We start from the raw sequence: 14,443 nt of genomic DNA, 5'->3' as shown, positions 1-14,443 counted from the left end.
CCTTAACTCATGCCAGTAAGAATACCCCTTCCAATGGTTTACACATAAACCCCTCACTAGCCTTATTTTGCCATCTAGTCTGCAGTGCACCCAAGAGGCTCATACAGGTGGAATTAATTTTTACTTCTTCCAAGGTCAGGAGCACTAGACGACTGTTTTATTCTGTTATTTGCTTTGAAATGAATCAAGATTTACACAGCAGGATACTATTAGCAGGGACTCTACTTTGTATTCACAAACAATTAATAATTTTCCTGTTACAGCACATGCTAAGAAGTGTCAACCATTACAGAGAAATTTAACTGGTATCACTAAAGATTAGTTACAGACACAGAGTAGACTGAATGTATTAAAAGTAACTGGCAGACAACCAAATGTTTGGAAATGTAAGAGGAGAAACATTTTTAAAAAATGACACCTCTGCTACTATTTTCATTTAGAAGTTATAGTAGCAGTGCTAATTCAGACATACTCAGTGTTATGTCAAACTGAAGTATTACACTGAACAGTAAAAGATCAGATCTTCTAATTCTTTCATGTGAGCTGGTCAAAATTAATTTAGGTTTCGTTACTGAGAGCAATATTCCTATCCATGAATTCTGTAAGGTCATCTCTTTAGGGTGTCATCTTTCAATCTTTTCCTTCAAAAACCTTCTCACAGATTATTGAACAGCTTCTCTTCAAAAAGCCCAACATACACTCAAATTATCTTGCAGTTTTACTGGACATTTTTCTCAGCAGAAGGGGGCTAATATCTGTTTGTTTGGTGTTTACGTGAGTATAACATAATTTTAAAATAGTGAGTCAGTCTGTAATTTGTATTTCTAGTTCAATGCATCACAGTGTATTGCTGGTTCATCCTAAATAGGAAATGAGGAAAACGTCATACATTTTTTCTTACCTGCTGTTTATTGTGAAGCCAAATACTTAAATGAAAGGAGTAATTTAAAGAGAAAGGCTATGTTCCAGTAGGAGGGGCAGATACAAGTTGCAACAGTAGGTAGCCTTTAACTTTTTTAACAGTATAGTAAAAGTAATTTTTCTGCTCGTCATAGATTAAGACAGCAAAGGGTCATAATAAGCCTTTGGACCAGATCATCTCTGAGTTTATTGAATACAATTTCCATTATTAAATTATGTTATGCAAGACTCTTGACTTGCAGTCAGTGAATGCTGAGCTACTTTATATAAATAATTGATGGACCTTAACTTCAAAATATTTCTAGATATTATGCTATTCATTTATGCATTTTATTTTTTTCAAGGCTACTCCATGGCTGGTTTGAGGTATCTTAAAAGTGACATCCAAAGAAAATCATGGAAGTGTAAAATTTAAGCAATGTCCCGTTTCTCACAAAAAAAGAAAAACCAAAAAAACCTCCAAAAAAAACACTCTTTCCTCCCCTCCTCTTCCTAAAAAAAACTAAAAAAGCCCCAAAAAATAAAAAAATCTGTAACTCCTGCAAAGAAAACTGGATCAAAGTGATTGTCATCATACTAGTGTAGTCAAATCTTAATGCAGGTGTCTATTTTGTGAAGAATTCCTCTCTTTCTTATGAGAATGGGCACAAGGGTTTTTCCTATCAGGTGATCATTTGATTGATGACACTAAAATGGTCGACCATAAAGTCTTGCTGAGTCTTTCTCATTGAGAGAAAACCTCACACAGTAGTTTCCTGCATCCTGTAGTTATGCCTGAATCCTGTTTATATAAAGCATAGATTTTCTCCATTGTTGTTTATCATTTGGCTGACTGACCATGAACCACCACTTAGCACAGTGAATGGGGTCTCCAGATTTGGGTGTTAAGATGCATGAGAAATTCGCATTTCTGCTTTCTTAGTGCGTACTTGTTTTCCTTAATCCCCAGAGACTTTTCTCTATTGAGAGATTTCTCTTTCTGTTTTTCAAAGAAGCTTCTCAAAAATGTGGACTTCTTTCTCTTTTTTTTCTTTCTCAAAGAAACAGTTAAATATGGTTTTGTAATTTCTTTATAGGCATTCATAGGAAAAAAAAGCTGAATCATAAGCAAAAAGAGAATATCATCAGTGGAACAGACGTAGAAACATTTTTATGGGTTTTTTTTACTGTGAAATAAAATCTTCATATTTTGTTTGTTCATGTTGTGAACAAAACTTTCTTCTGTAAGTATTATTTAGACTGATGACAGAAATTGTTTGAAACTATAAGAAGTTAACTTCTTCAGAGTAACCTCAAATTCTGAGAAAGACCTCTAGCCCTAAAATTAGACCTGTTTTATACCACAACTGTTAGACACCTTAACACCTTAATTTTTCATTCACAGTTAGAAGAAACCCGTTTTAAATATGTTAGAGAAAATTATCTAAACTACCATTTTCAAGCACAATTTTAAATTATCATTCTTAACAAATCAGCTGATTCATCTGGGTCTTTTGTTTATTGGGATTTTGCTCAGTTCTTCAAACTGATTTCATGCAAGAGAAACAGTGATGTTACTGTAGAAAATAATGACCATTATATAGCTCATGTATGCTTTTTCCAGACTGAAATAGATTCTGATTGGAGATACATATGTGTATTAAGAACTGTAAAGGTAATTTGGGTCCTATTATAGTAATACAGCTGATTTTAATTTTCCTTTGTCAGTTACTAAGACCTATCATTACAAATGCTGATTCAGCCTTTAAACAAATACCTGGACCCTCAACAGGAGGGCTTATATGTATTGCACATTTCACTTTCTGTAATAACAATGCTTAAACCATGTTAGTCCTTCTGGTATTTTCTTACAGGCAAGTGAATTACAATAGTAGTGGACTTGATTTTACACTAAAGCTTTCTTATTTCAATAAATCATTAGGCACACAAAAAATCTGTAAGAAGGGAAAACCCAGGGTGAAGAATTTATTATGGTCTTATTCCACTGTTATCCACGTAAGTTATTAGGAGTATTTCTTTAGATCCAATAGCTGGCATAATATATAAAATAAATATATTTTATCCAGGTAAATACTATTTGATCAGTACTAGCAGCAATGGCAATTATATGGTATCTATAAAGGTTTGAATTTGAGTTGGGTTTAATTCTTTACTGGGTCAGTGTAGTGGGTTGATCTTGGCTGGACATCAGGTGCCCACCAAGCCACTCTATCAGTCCCCTTCCCAGTGGAACAAGGGAGAGAGAGTACAGTGGAAAACAGCTAGCAGGTTTAAAGCAAAAAAAAGACAAGCACAAATTTGTGTGCTCATAAGCAAAGGGAAAAGTTAATCTCTACTTCCCATCAGAGAGCTATGTTTGAACATTTCCCAGGAAGCAGGGCCTCAGCACACATAGCAGTGGCTCCAGAAGGCAAGCATTGTAAGATAACAAATGTCCCCCACAACCCAATACTCTTCTCTCGCTTAGCTTTTATGTCTGATGGTACAGAATATCTTTGGTTAATTTGGGTCAGCTGTCCTGGTTGTGTCCCCTCCCAGGATCTTGCCACTCCCAGCCCCTTGTTAATACTGGTGTGTTATCAACACCCTTCCAGCTACCAATGCAAAGCACAACACTGTGAGGGCTGCTAAAAAAAAATGAACTCTATCTCAGTCAGACTCAATACAGACAGAAATGTGAGCAATTCAGGGATCTCTTTTGGAAGACTGTTATTGTACCTGGCCCTGGAGAGATGAGAAATCCAGGAAATACATTTCATTTTCAGGGATCACCACTTCAAGAAAAAAATGGTCCATGCTAATGATCAGACTATCAAACAAAGGTGGCAAAGAACCTGCACAGATGAACAAGGAGCTGCTGATAAAACTTGAACCTAAAAAAAAGAAAAATTCAAGAGGTTGAAGCAGGGTCAGATGTTTGAGGAGGAATATTAAAACTTGAAACACACTGAAAAGATGGGGTTAGGAAAGTCAAAACCCATGTAGAATTGAATCTGGGGTGAAGTCTCTGAAGAAAAATGATGCAAAGAAACATGAATTAATAAATTTCTTCTGAACTACAGTCTTTACCAGTAAACCAATCTTGAACAATCTCAGAACGCTGAGACCAGCAGAAAAGTCTAGAGTAAGGATGACTTGGAGGAGGACTACATGAGGGAGAACTTAGACAAACTGGGCCAATGCAAACCCATGGGACATGATGGGTTGCATGGGAGGTGAGTTACCCTTGAAAGGTCATGACAGCTGAGGGAGGTTCCCAAGGTCTGGAAGAAGACAACATTCCTATCCTAAAGAAAACCAAGGAGAAAGATCGAGGGAACTATTAGCCAGTTGGTCTCACCTCTGTACCTGGGAAGGTGGTAGAGAAAATAGTCCTGGTCACCTTCTGCAAATATTGGAGATGATCAAGATGATTAAAAGCAGAGAGTCAGGACTGTTCAGCCAAGGGAAAGAAAGGCAAGGCAAATCAAGGCAAGGGATAAAACCTGTAAATTAGGCAGGATGATGCTGGGTCAGGTTGATCAAAGAAGTTGTGGGATCTCCATCCCCATAGATATTCAAAACCTGATTATACATGGGCCAGAGCAACGGCTCTAAATTGCTATCCTGTCTGCAAAAGGACTGTACTAGATAATTGGTGAAGACTTCCAGTCTCAGTTATTTTCTAATTTTGTGATAGGAATTATACTGAGAATACTGTTCATAATCTAATACTATTTTAATTATATCAGTACTTTTTTTTTAACAGGTAGGTGTAATCTCTATACATGTATATTTTTTACTTCCAAAATGAAACTAAAATTTCTTTGATGAAATTTTTAACTAGCAAACTATTTTTGGCCAATTCCATCTGTTGTTAGATGCTTTCCAAACTCTTTGAAAGTGTCCAGATATTACAGTGATGAAGGCCATAGAAACATCTAGATATTTAGAGGCATGGAAAGTCCGCTTGTCTAGCTCTTGCCTGTTTAAAAGGGAGCTTGCTTGTGAAGGCGTATTTTGAATTAATGGATTCCCTCACTGTCTTAAATTACTGGCAGTATTAACATTACAGTGTGCCTGGAATTTTGACATTAAAAAAATCACACAAATGGAAATGTATAAAAAACCCTTTAGAAATGTATTTTGTTAATTTTTTGAGGAAATGCATAAGTTAGTTGTAACTATCAAAATTTCAAGAGAAAATCTTTTTTGAATAGCCTTGCATTGTTGATCTTGTAAAATAAAAGACAACTAAATATGTAAGTAAAATGTTAAACCATAAAACACAGGGAAAAATATATTTTATTTTAAATAGTATTGCTACAGAGCATTGAAGGCCAACATGAACATGAATTCAGAAATAATTTGCGGCCCAATTTTAGATGTCAAGTTTGGACAGGTGACTTTCAGTATTTCATGATAGTTGACAGGGGACAGCAAATGATTACGAATGAGTCATTATTTAGGGAGTATTTATCCATCCATCATTAAAGAAAAAAAAAATCACACCCAAATTCTTCAGTTGAAGTGATTTGATCTTTATTCGAACTGGATAGTAGTTTTCAGTTATTTGTTTCCTAAAGGCAAACTATACTGGATACTCACGTTACATTTTATCAACTTTTGTTAATTTAGAAGGTATTTTTGCATTGGCTTCAAATATGTTTGTTATTATTTAATTTTAAGAAAATTCTTTTTAAACACTAGAAAATAAAAGAATGAACACATGCCAAATGGAGTAGACAACAATGAGCACCAGAAAACACAGGAATAATGAACTGTTCTTTTTCTAATAATCAGAATTTCGTCTCTTGTAACATAATGTCAGCTGGTCAGGTATCAGTCACTATACATTGCAACATTTTGCAGTTTAATTAATAAAAAGAAAGTATCCTGGCACAGATAAAGGAAGGAACAGAATCTAAATTATTTCTTCCCAAGTGGCTGCAGCTTATTCCTGCTTAATTTGAGAAAGCAGCTTGACTCACGTAAATTGATCATAAAGGGCTCAAGCCCCCTTACTTGAGCTTTCTGCTCTTCCATATTAACCCCTTTCTGGCAGTAAGTCCTCTGTCACTTCTTTTGATGTCTCAGCCACCTCATCTTAATCTATTTTATCTCAAGTCGATGAAACCTTTTGGTTATGTTCTTGTATTTTTGTCTGTATTTTATTAAGAAATGCACAAATGATAGTGAAAAAAAAACAGTTATCAAAAATGATATATGGAGCTTTCTCTTTCTAAAGTGGCTGATTTTAAGTCACGTATTAGTTCACTTTCTTCAGTGTTATACTTTTAGACAGAAGGGTTCACAAGACAAAGCTAGAGGCGAAACCAGGACTGAAATACTTAAAAAACGTACAAAAAGACCTTGGAATTTGACTCACTATATGGTAAAATTTCTGGGCAAATATTTTATAATAACCCACTGCAATACAATATAGCTTAACAATTCCATTTTTACAGTTTTCCCAGGATACAACTCTTGATAACAATTATGTGTGCTTGTTATGGTAGCTGTATCTCTTGCCTGAATTTTGTGTACATAGTTTGAAACATAATTCAAAATGGGAAACAGCAGTGTCTCCCCTGATCTCTTTTTTCCCAGGCAACGAGCACATGGCACAGCAGTGGAAGTCACAAGGAACTTTTCTTGTCTCAATGGCAAAATGAAATTCGCTGAGTATGAAAAAAGATTTGATAAAAGTAAAAATCTGATGGAAACAATTAGCTGGGTTAAAAGCTTGTTAGTTGTCTTTAGCAACACCAAAAAGAAAACTTGAATCCAGATGAATATTATTTTGAAAATAAGCAGAACTAATAAAAAATCAAGGATAAATTTTGTGGAGATAGAAGAAGAAATTATGGACATAACTCAGCATGTCACTTATAGTTCCTCATAAAAAATGGACAAGAATCTTTGGAAGTGTCTCAGAAACACTTTTGTTTCAAATTTTTATAAATATAATGTCCAGTCTTTTCCTTCAAAAAAGGAAGGAAATATATTTGTAAATATAATGTCCAGTCTTTTCCTTCTTCTTAAAAAAGAGGCTTTTAAAAACTGAAACGGGTATATGATAAGATCATGAGTAAGGAACATGGAACTGCCTTTTTATGAAAAAATCAGTCAAAAAAAAAGTCAACAATTTAAAGACAATGCAGTTTTAATATACTATTTTTAAAGCTTTAAGGGTGTGTAATGAACTGAAAAAACTGGAGGTGAGAGCTTCATCTTCTATAACTAAACCTAGCAAATGAAGATATTGTAGAACTTTGGGAAGACAAATATAACCTAGTAGCAACACACTGAAATATTTATTCCAAAATGTCTAACCTGAATAATGAATAAGAACTGCTTCTTTCTCTTTTAAGGTGTTCCAGTATGTAAAACTACCTGACTGCTTCCATCTTTATACATGTATAGTCCCTAAGTCATTTTCCCATCCACTGCTAGTAGTATTGGACATAAATGTTTTCTAGGTACTAGGGTCAGAACTAACCCAAAAAATTATTTTTCTTTTCATTGATTACTTGTATTAAAAGTGAAAACACCTCTGATTCAAATGGGCTATGCAGACCTTTGAACTTAAGTGCAAAAATAAATCTTCCATTGAGTTGCTCTACTAGAATGACTTTAAAACCAAGAATTTTTGTGATTCAATAGATGTATTCTGAAAAGTGTTGCCTTTAATCAGTTGCTCATTTATTTCACAAACGCAAAGATATATTGAATGTTAATATTCTTTTAAAAAATGAAACATTCCAAGGTGAGTAAAAGTTACAGAGGGTTATCAACAAAATCAATTAATAAAGCACAGTGTATAATAATATGCCTGGAATTATAAAGGAGAAAATTGCACTGAGAATTTAGATGCATGTTGGGTGGGGGAGGGCACAGAATTTGAAAGTATATTCAAGAGCAGAAAAATTGTTTTGTTCCCTAATTACTAGAATCTTTTAATGATTATATGTAAATGTATGGCTTCTGTACCTTCATTGTCTCTTTTAGATGTATTTTCATCCTTTTACTGCTGTAATGGTATGAAAAACAACCTACATTCAGCACCAGGACGGCTGACTTAATTATTTTGAAACCATACATTAACGTATATTTTGTTCTCTCTTCCCCCCCCCCTTTCCTATTCTGTTCCCTGTGTTTGGCTTTGGTTTTGTTTTTTGTCTTGGCTACTGGTGCCTCTTCCATCTTTTCCTTTCTATTTGGTCAGTTGTTTTTGGCCAGTTTGTGTTTTTCCAGACATCACTCCATGACGTAGTTGAAGTGTATGATGGCCCAACTCTACAGTCGTCTTTGTTATCCTCTCTCTCAGGATCTCATTCAGGTATCATTTAATAGAACTGTCAGTATATCATTATTTACTTTTCTTATGAACCTAGAAATATAATGTAGTCCAAAAAAAGAGGAAAAAAAGGATTTTCATGTTTGCTTAAATTAATCTCTGGCAAATATATGAAATCCATTTTTTGAACTAAACACTTCAAAATCTTTGCATTGATGAATAAAATGAAGAAATGAAGTAAAATTGCTTTTTTTTTTTTAATGTTTCTCTCTTTTGATATTTATCTATTATTGTGGGTATTAAGGACTTCTTACACTGTGCCTTTTTGGCTTTAGTGAGTAGTTTGAAATAGCTTGTAGATATTTTAAAGGGAAAGCAAGGTATATTTGTATCAAAGTAAAATTAAGTAGATTAGTTGCATGTTGACTCAATTTAAAGAGGTGGGGGGGTTGGAATTTTTGCTGGTTTTTTTTTCAGTTTGGTTTTTGTTTTCTGGGGTTTTTTTGGGGGTGTGTGTGTTGTGGTGTGGTTTGTTTTTGTTGGGTTTTTTGGTGGTGGTTTGGTTTGGTTTTTTTGCAGGGGTTGGTTGTTTGTTTTTGTTAAAGGAAACAATCAACAAATATTCCTAGTAACTGAGATGAGTTTTAACACCTCTTTTCTAGAATGACATAATACTGTCAACATAAAATACTAAAAGTGCATATATCTTGCAAAGTTTCTTGAAGCAGAACAGGGTTTGCAGAGTATTATTTCTAGCTGCAAAGATGTTGACAGGTATTTTCTTTAGTAAAAAGTGGCTATGATAGCTTTGTATTTTCATTGTTTGAGTAGGTGAATCCCTTCCATTGAGCTCGGGGAACCAGATCACAGTCAGATTTACCTCAGTTGGACCAATAACAGCTAAAGGATTTCATTTTGTTTATCAAGGTGAGACAACCTAGAAAAATGTGTACATTTATTCTGTTCATCATAGTTTGTAAATCACCAGAGAGAAACAGACTGAGAATGAAGAGGAAAGTAATAGCCTTTTAACAATAGAACAAGTGTCATTATTTCTACATGTTTTGTAAAATGATAAAACTCTTCTTTTATCTATATTTCAAAGCAGAGGTCAAATACTTAAGCATAAGAGGGGTTCCAAATTTAAGAAGACAGTTACACAAAGCTGCTGTTTCTGTTTATTATCTGAATGACAAGTGGTAGATCCATCTGGGTGCTCTAACTGATTTATCTCTCAATTTAAATGTGAATATCTGAAAATGTTATTACCTGTGAGTTTAAAAGGATCTTACTGTTACTAAGATATTTTTCTTGATTTACATTATTTGCCTTTTTATGGGTCAAATGCATAAGTTTTTATATAGCAACACTTGCAGCTGCAATTCATTCTTTCATTACATATAAATCCTCATCTGACAGTCAGAATACACATTTAGAAATCCACATAAGTAAATGTAAACATCTGACACAAAATGTTATTTTGAAACCCTGTATTAGTTGAGTATCTCATGGAAGTATTTCTTGTAAGTGTCATTTTAGAAAGGCTTTCGTGTGGATTTCATGCATTTCTTCCAATCTTGGCAAGTATATCAGTACTATGCTCTCCTAAACAGTAACTCAAACATCAGAAGTGACCAATCTCTATTGTGAAAGTTTATTTGGGGATTATGGAAATATTCTTAACTGGGAAATAGCTGAAGGTTTCTTCCAGACATTTTAAATATTTGTGGTTCAATATCTGTATTCCCTCACCAAATCTAAAATTAAGAATCCACAATTGTTTGTATGTTCACAGCTGTTCCAAGAACAAGTGCAACACAGTGTAGCTCTGTGCCCGAACCAAGATTTGGAAAAAGGATTGGAAATGAATTTGCAGTTGGTTCACTGGTTCTTTTTGAGTGCAATCCAGGCTATATCCTCCATGGGTCAACAGCAATTAGATGTGATACAGTACCAAATGCATTGGCACAATGGAATGATTCACTCCCTACATGTGTTGGTGAGTTCCTAAGGCTTTTTAATAGAAATAATTACTGCTTAAAGTGTAGACCATTGTCTAGTTGAATGTATTTATTCTTTGTCATTGGTATAGTACTTTTTCTTGCTTACTTTAATTTACTGTCACTTTTAGTCAAGGTTAAGTTTTACTCTTCTTTCTATTCTAACCTTTCTATTCCATTTCTATTCTAACCTTGCTGTGACATTTCGCAAGTTTCATGAACATGCTCTGCTGCCATAAATTATGTGATAGCTACTCTTATATTAACATCACTGGGAATTCCTGGCTATCCCCCCTTAATGATGAATCAGAAATATTAGTTTGTGCCCTTACTTCTTGCAAGACTAAGATGATCTTACACTGCAGATCTCTAACAAGATATTGCAAGCTATTAGGAAGAATACTACTATATTAAAGACCTAGAAATAGTTACATTAATATTTCGTTACTTGCCAGGAAAAAGGCAGTAACTTTTCAGATCAGAAAATATACTTTGTCTGGTCATAGTCATACAAGATTAAATTCTCAAAATTAAATTCTTAAATTAATGTGTATCCGTTGGCATTTACAAACTGACTTGCACCAACTGGAAATCTAGTAATTGTGATGAAATTCCTCACTTTACTTTTCCTGATAGGGTAAAATGCATTGTGATAATGAATTCAACAGAGTACATAAACAGAGGTTTAGATGAGTTGATGAAAAACAATGAACATATTTTCATTAGGTTTATTTGTCACCTGCCATGCTAACCAGCTGATGGTGCAAGGGAGAGTCTGACTGGTTTTTTGTAAATTAAAAGATTATCTCCAAAATACCAAAATCCTGATAGAGCTCAAGGCTAAGTATCAATGGGGTAATATTGATAAAATACAATTAACGAAGTTTTAAACAAATAATGTTGATTTAGACTGTTTCAGGCATAGCAATAGAACCACAATTTCTATATCAGTAAGAAGGTGAAGTATACAGTACATAGTATCTAATTTAGTCTCATAGATTACAGTTTAATCAGTAGAATTGTACTACTTTTCCCCTTGAAATACATTCCCTTTGTTTTTTTCAGATATAACACCTTGGCAAAGTGTTGAAGTCATTCTTTTGGACATTAATCACAATATATTATTGATAGTTTAATACATGATTTAGTCTATGGAAGAGAAACTTATCTGTCTCTAGACAAGCTGAACTGAGGAAGGGTTACAGGCCACCTTCTGTGTGAAAATCCCTGTGTCAATAAAGGTGATAAAATACATAGGAGGTGAAAATTGCATTAAACTAAATCAGTGTAATAATTGAAGTGGTGGACATGACCATGTTAAATTGCCTTCATTCTAGTGAATGTTTAAATATTACATATTCAGAAAATAGGCATAGAATCATTGAATCATAGAATCATTAAGGTCAGAAAAGACATCCAAGATCATTGAGTTCAACCTTTGACCAAACACACCATGTCAACTACAACACAGTACTAAGTGCCACGTCCAGTCTTTTCTTGGACACTTACAGGGATGATGACTCCACCACTTCCCTGGACACCCCATTTGAATGCTTAACCACGCCTCCAGTGAAAAACTTCAACTGATGTCCAGTATGATCCTCCCCTGGCACAGCCTGAGGCAATGTCCTCTTGTCTTACTGCTTGTTGCGTGGGAGAAAAGGCCAACCCTCACGTGGCTACAAACTCCTTTCAGCTTGTAGAGTGAAAAGTCTCCCCAAGCCTTCTCTTCTCCAGGCTGAACAGCCCCAGCTCCCTCAGCCACTCCTCACATGATGTACTCTCTAGAGCTTTCACCAGCTTTGTTGCCCCTCTCTGCACTTGTTCCAGCACCTCAATGTCTTTCTTGTAGTTAGGGGCCCAAAAATTAACACAACACTCAAGGTGCAGCCTGGAATCAACCATTCTGTCTGTTCATCCTTTTATGAGTAATTGTTTAAACACTTTAAGTGACACTAGCTTTTAATTTATCCATGTAGTTCCAAACAGATTCTGTCAATTATATGCCATGCAATACATAGCTACAATATTTCTTATTAAGATAAGTTGCATTATATCGATTTTCTAAATCCTCATATTTGCAGCTCCTGAAATCCCTTCAGAATTTAGCAATGTTGCATAGAAGTGATACATTAGCTTCTAATGGACTTGATAAACCATCTCATCAATCTTTTCCTTCAACTTCTAAAATACCAACAGAATATCTTTGTGCAGATTAAGCTGTAATATTCTTTGTGTCTGTTAGAGCCTCTAATGATATAGACAAGATGCATTCAAGTTGAACATTCAAAAGAGAAACTTGATGGTTCTTAATGTATCTGTCCTGTTTCATGCATAACACTTTTATTAATCTGTAAACACAGATGTGATGAATGTAGTCTTACAAGGATCTTGAAAATTCTTCACTGATGCAATAGATCCACAGACTGTGATGGAATAACTCACACGAGCAGAGAACAGTCAAGGAGTTAAGACTGGTGTTATTAATTATTTAGAGAAGCAATATGAAGAAAGAATGTTACCTTTTTTTTTTTGGCACTTTTTATCTTTTATACTAATACAATCCGTAACTTTTCAAACTTTAAGCCTTTAAAAATGCTTTCTTTTTGTAAGACTACTAGGAGACAATGAAATGGATTTAACTTTGTAAAGGTCAAAAACATAAGGGGAATAACAGCATGATTCTGTCAGGTAGGAAACAGACATAATTCTAATTTTCTTCTATTCCTTTTTGGTCAGTTAAAAGAAGAGTTTTGGGATAAAAAATTTTATTTTCCTGAGGTGTCGGTGATTGAGGCACAGACCCAGATCAGCAGGGAATCTGAATTGTTTATTCAAAGAAATGAGCTGGTTTTATACACTTTTCCAAGGCACAGTATTTCCTTACATGGCAATTCTCACTACGTGACCTATCCCATGTCACCACATCAGCAACACCCTTTCTAAATGTCCTTCTATGGGGAGATCACTCTCTGTTCACCCGTCCGTCAGCTCCCAGCAGGCTCCTCTTTGTAGGGGTTTGCCGTGTGACACCTCCTTCCTCCAGGGTCCGGTGGAGACAAGCTTCTCTCTGTGCTGCCACATGCTCCTTTGTGCTGCCATGTGCCTCTGCCGGCATGTCCCACAGCCCAAACCCAATTCTATCCCATCTCTTCCCACACTGAGGCATATATATATTTTTTAATGTAGCATCTATTTAGAAAGTTTTCAGCCATAGTATAAGCTTTTATAATAAGTCTTCTCACTTCTGAAGTTTCATTCTTCTTTTCTTGCCTTATGCATTTCCTTTCAGTGCCCTGTGGTGGTTTTTCAACAAAGCGCAAAGGGACCATTTTATCTCCTGGTTATCCTGAGCCTTATGACAACAATCTGAACTGTGTGTGGAAGATCACAGTACCAGAGGGAGCTGGGATTCAAGTAAGTGCACTTGCTATTTGCTTGCTATCACCATTTAGAACTGTTTTTCCTGATGCAAAAGCTGAAAAGATCATTTGTCTGTACAGTTTTTCTATCTCATTAATGATTCTGAAAGTGGACTTTATTGCACATCTTTTTATTTATGCAATGATAAAAAGTTATAAGATTTTAAAAAATCTTAAAAAATGCACTTTTAGCCTTTTACTTAGAAGAAAATCACCATAACTTCCAAACATATTTTGATAGATCAGTGACTCCTTATAAGCCAAGGGAAATAGAGAGCCTTCCTAGGAATTCTTTTTTGCTCTCCCCAAATTTATATATCTCCTTTAACAGAGCAAAATTAAGTGAGTTGCTTTCAAGGACAAGTTATATATGTTTTCGTAGAAACTCTGCTATTTACTCTATATTTATGGAAGTTCACTGTGATGTAAAGATGCTTCAGTATGTTTCAACATTTATTCTTTAAAATAGTTTGAGAATTCTCGTTTACTTTCGTAAATTAAGAATTTCATAGAACACACAGTGGGAAAGTATCCATTAAGCTTAGTCATGTATATCTCTAGAGTTCACTAAAGAAACAGACAGAAATCTTTTTTTTGGAAAGGCAGTTGAGTTTAATAAATTAGGAGTTCTAAGCATCATCTGAACAGATTCCTAGCAAAACGCACATCAAGAAATTATGAGAACAAGTTTCCTATGTCTATCCTAGTTCAAAATGTAACTGCTGTAGAAAATGAATAAATAAAGAGCTCAGTTTATGCAGGTAAAGACTTAATAATGAAAATCGGAAAAAATGTAGACAGTTTATTAAAGCTTTTTAATA

At 34.7% G+C, this 14,443-nt stretch overlaps 1 protein-coding gene across 3 annotated transcripts in view; it reads left to right on the top strand.

Annotated features, from left to right (window-relative positions):
- The window catches only part of CSMD3 (CUB and Sushi multiple domains 3), a 613,513-nt gene that overhangs the window by 487,376 nt on the left and 111,694 nt on the right, over positions 1-14,443 (top strand). For all 3 annotated transcript variants that reach the window (XM_010404839.4, XM_010404843.4, XM_010404841.4), the window contains 4 exons: positions 8,129-8,242; positions 9,032-9,127; positions 9,996-10,199; positions 13,493-13,617. In XM_010404839.4, the coding sequence (XP_010403141.2) occupies positions 8,129-8,242; positions 9,032-9,127; positions 9,996-10,199; positions 13,493-13,617 (539 nt within the window). The remainder of the gene's footprint in view (positions 1-8,128; positions 8,243-9,031; positions 9,128-9,995; positions 10,200-13,492; positions 13,618-14,443) is intronic.

The sequence above is a fragment of the Corvus cornix genome, chromosome 2, assembly GCF_000738735.6.
Source record: "Corvus cornix cornix isolate S_Up_H32 chromosome 2, ASM73873v5, whole genome shotgun sequence".
NCBI classification, from domain to species: Eukaryota; Metazoa; Chordata; class Aves; order Passeriformes; family Corvidae; genus Corvus; species Corvus cornix.
The sequence above is the reverse complement of the archived record's forward strand: the minus strand, read 5'-3'. Positions and strand labels throughout refer to the sequence as shown.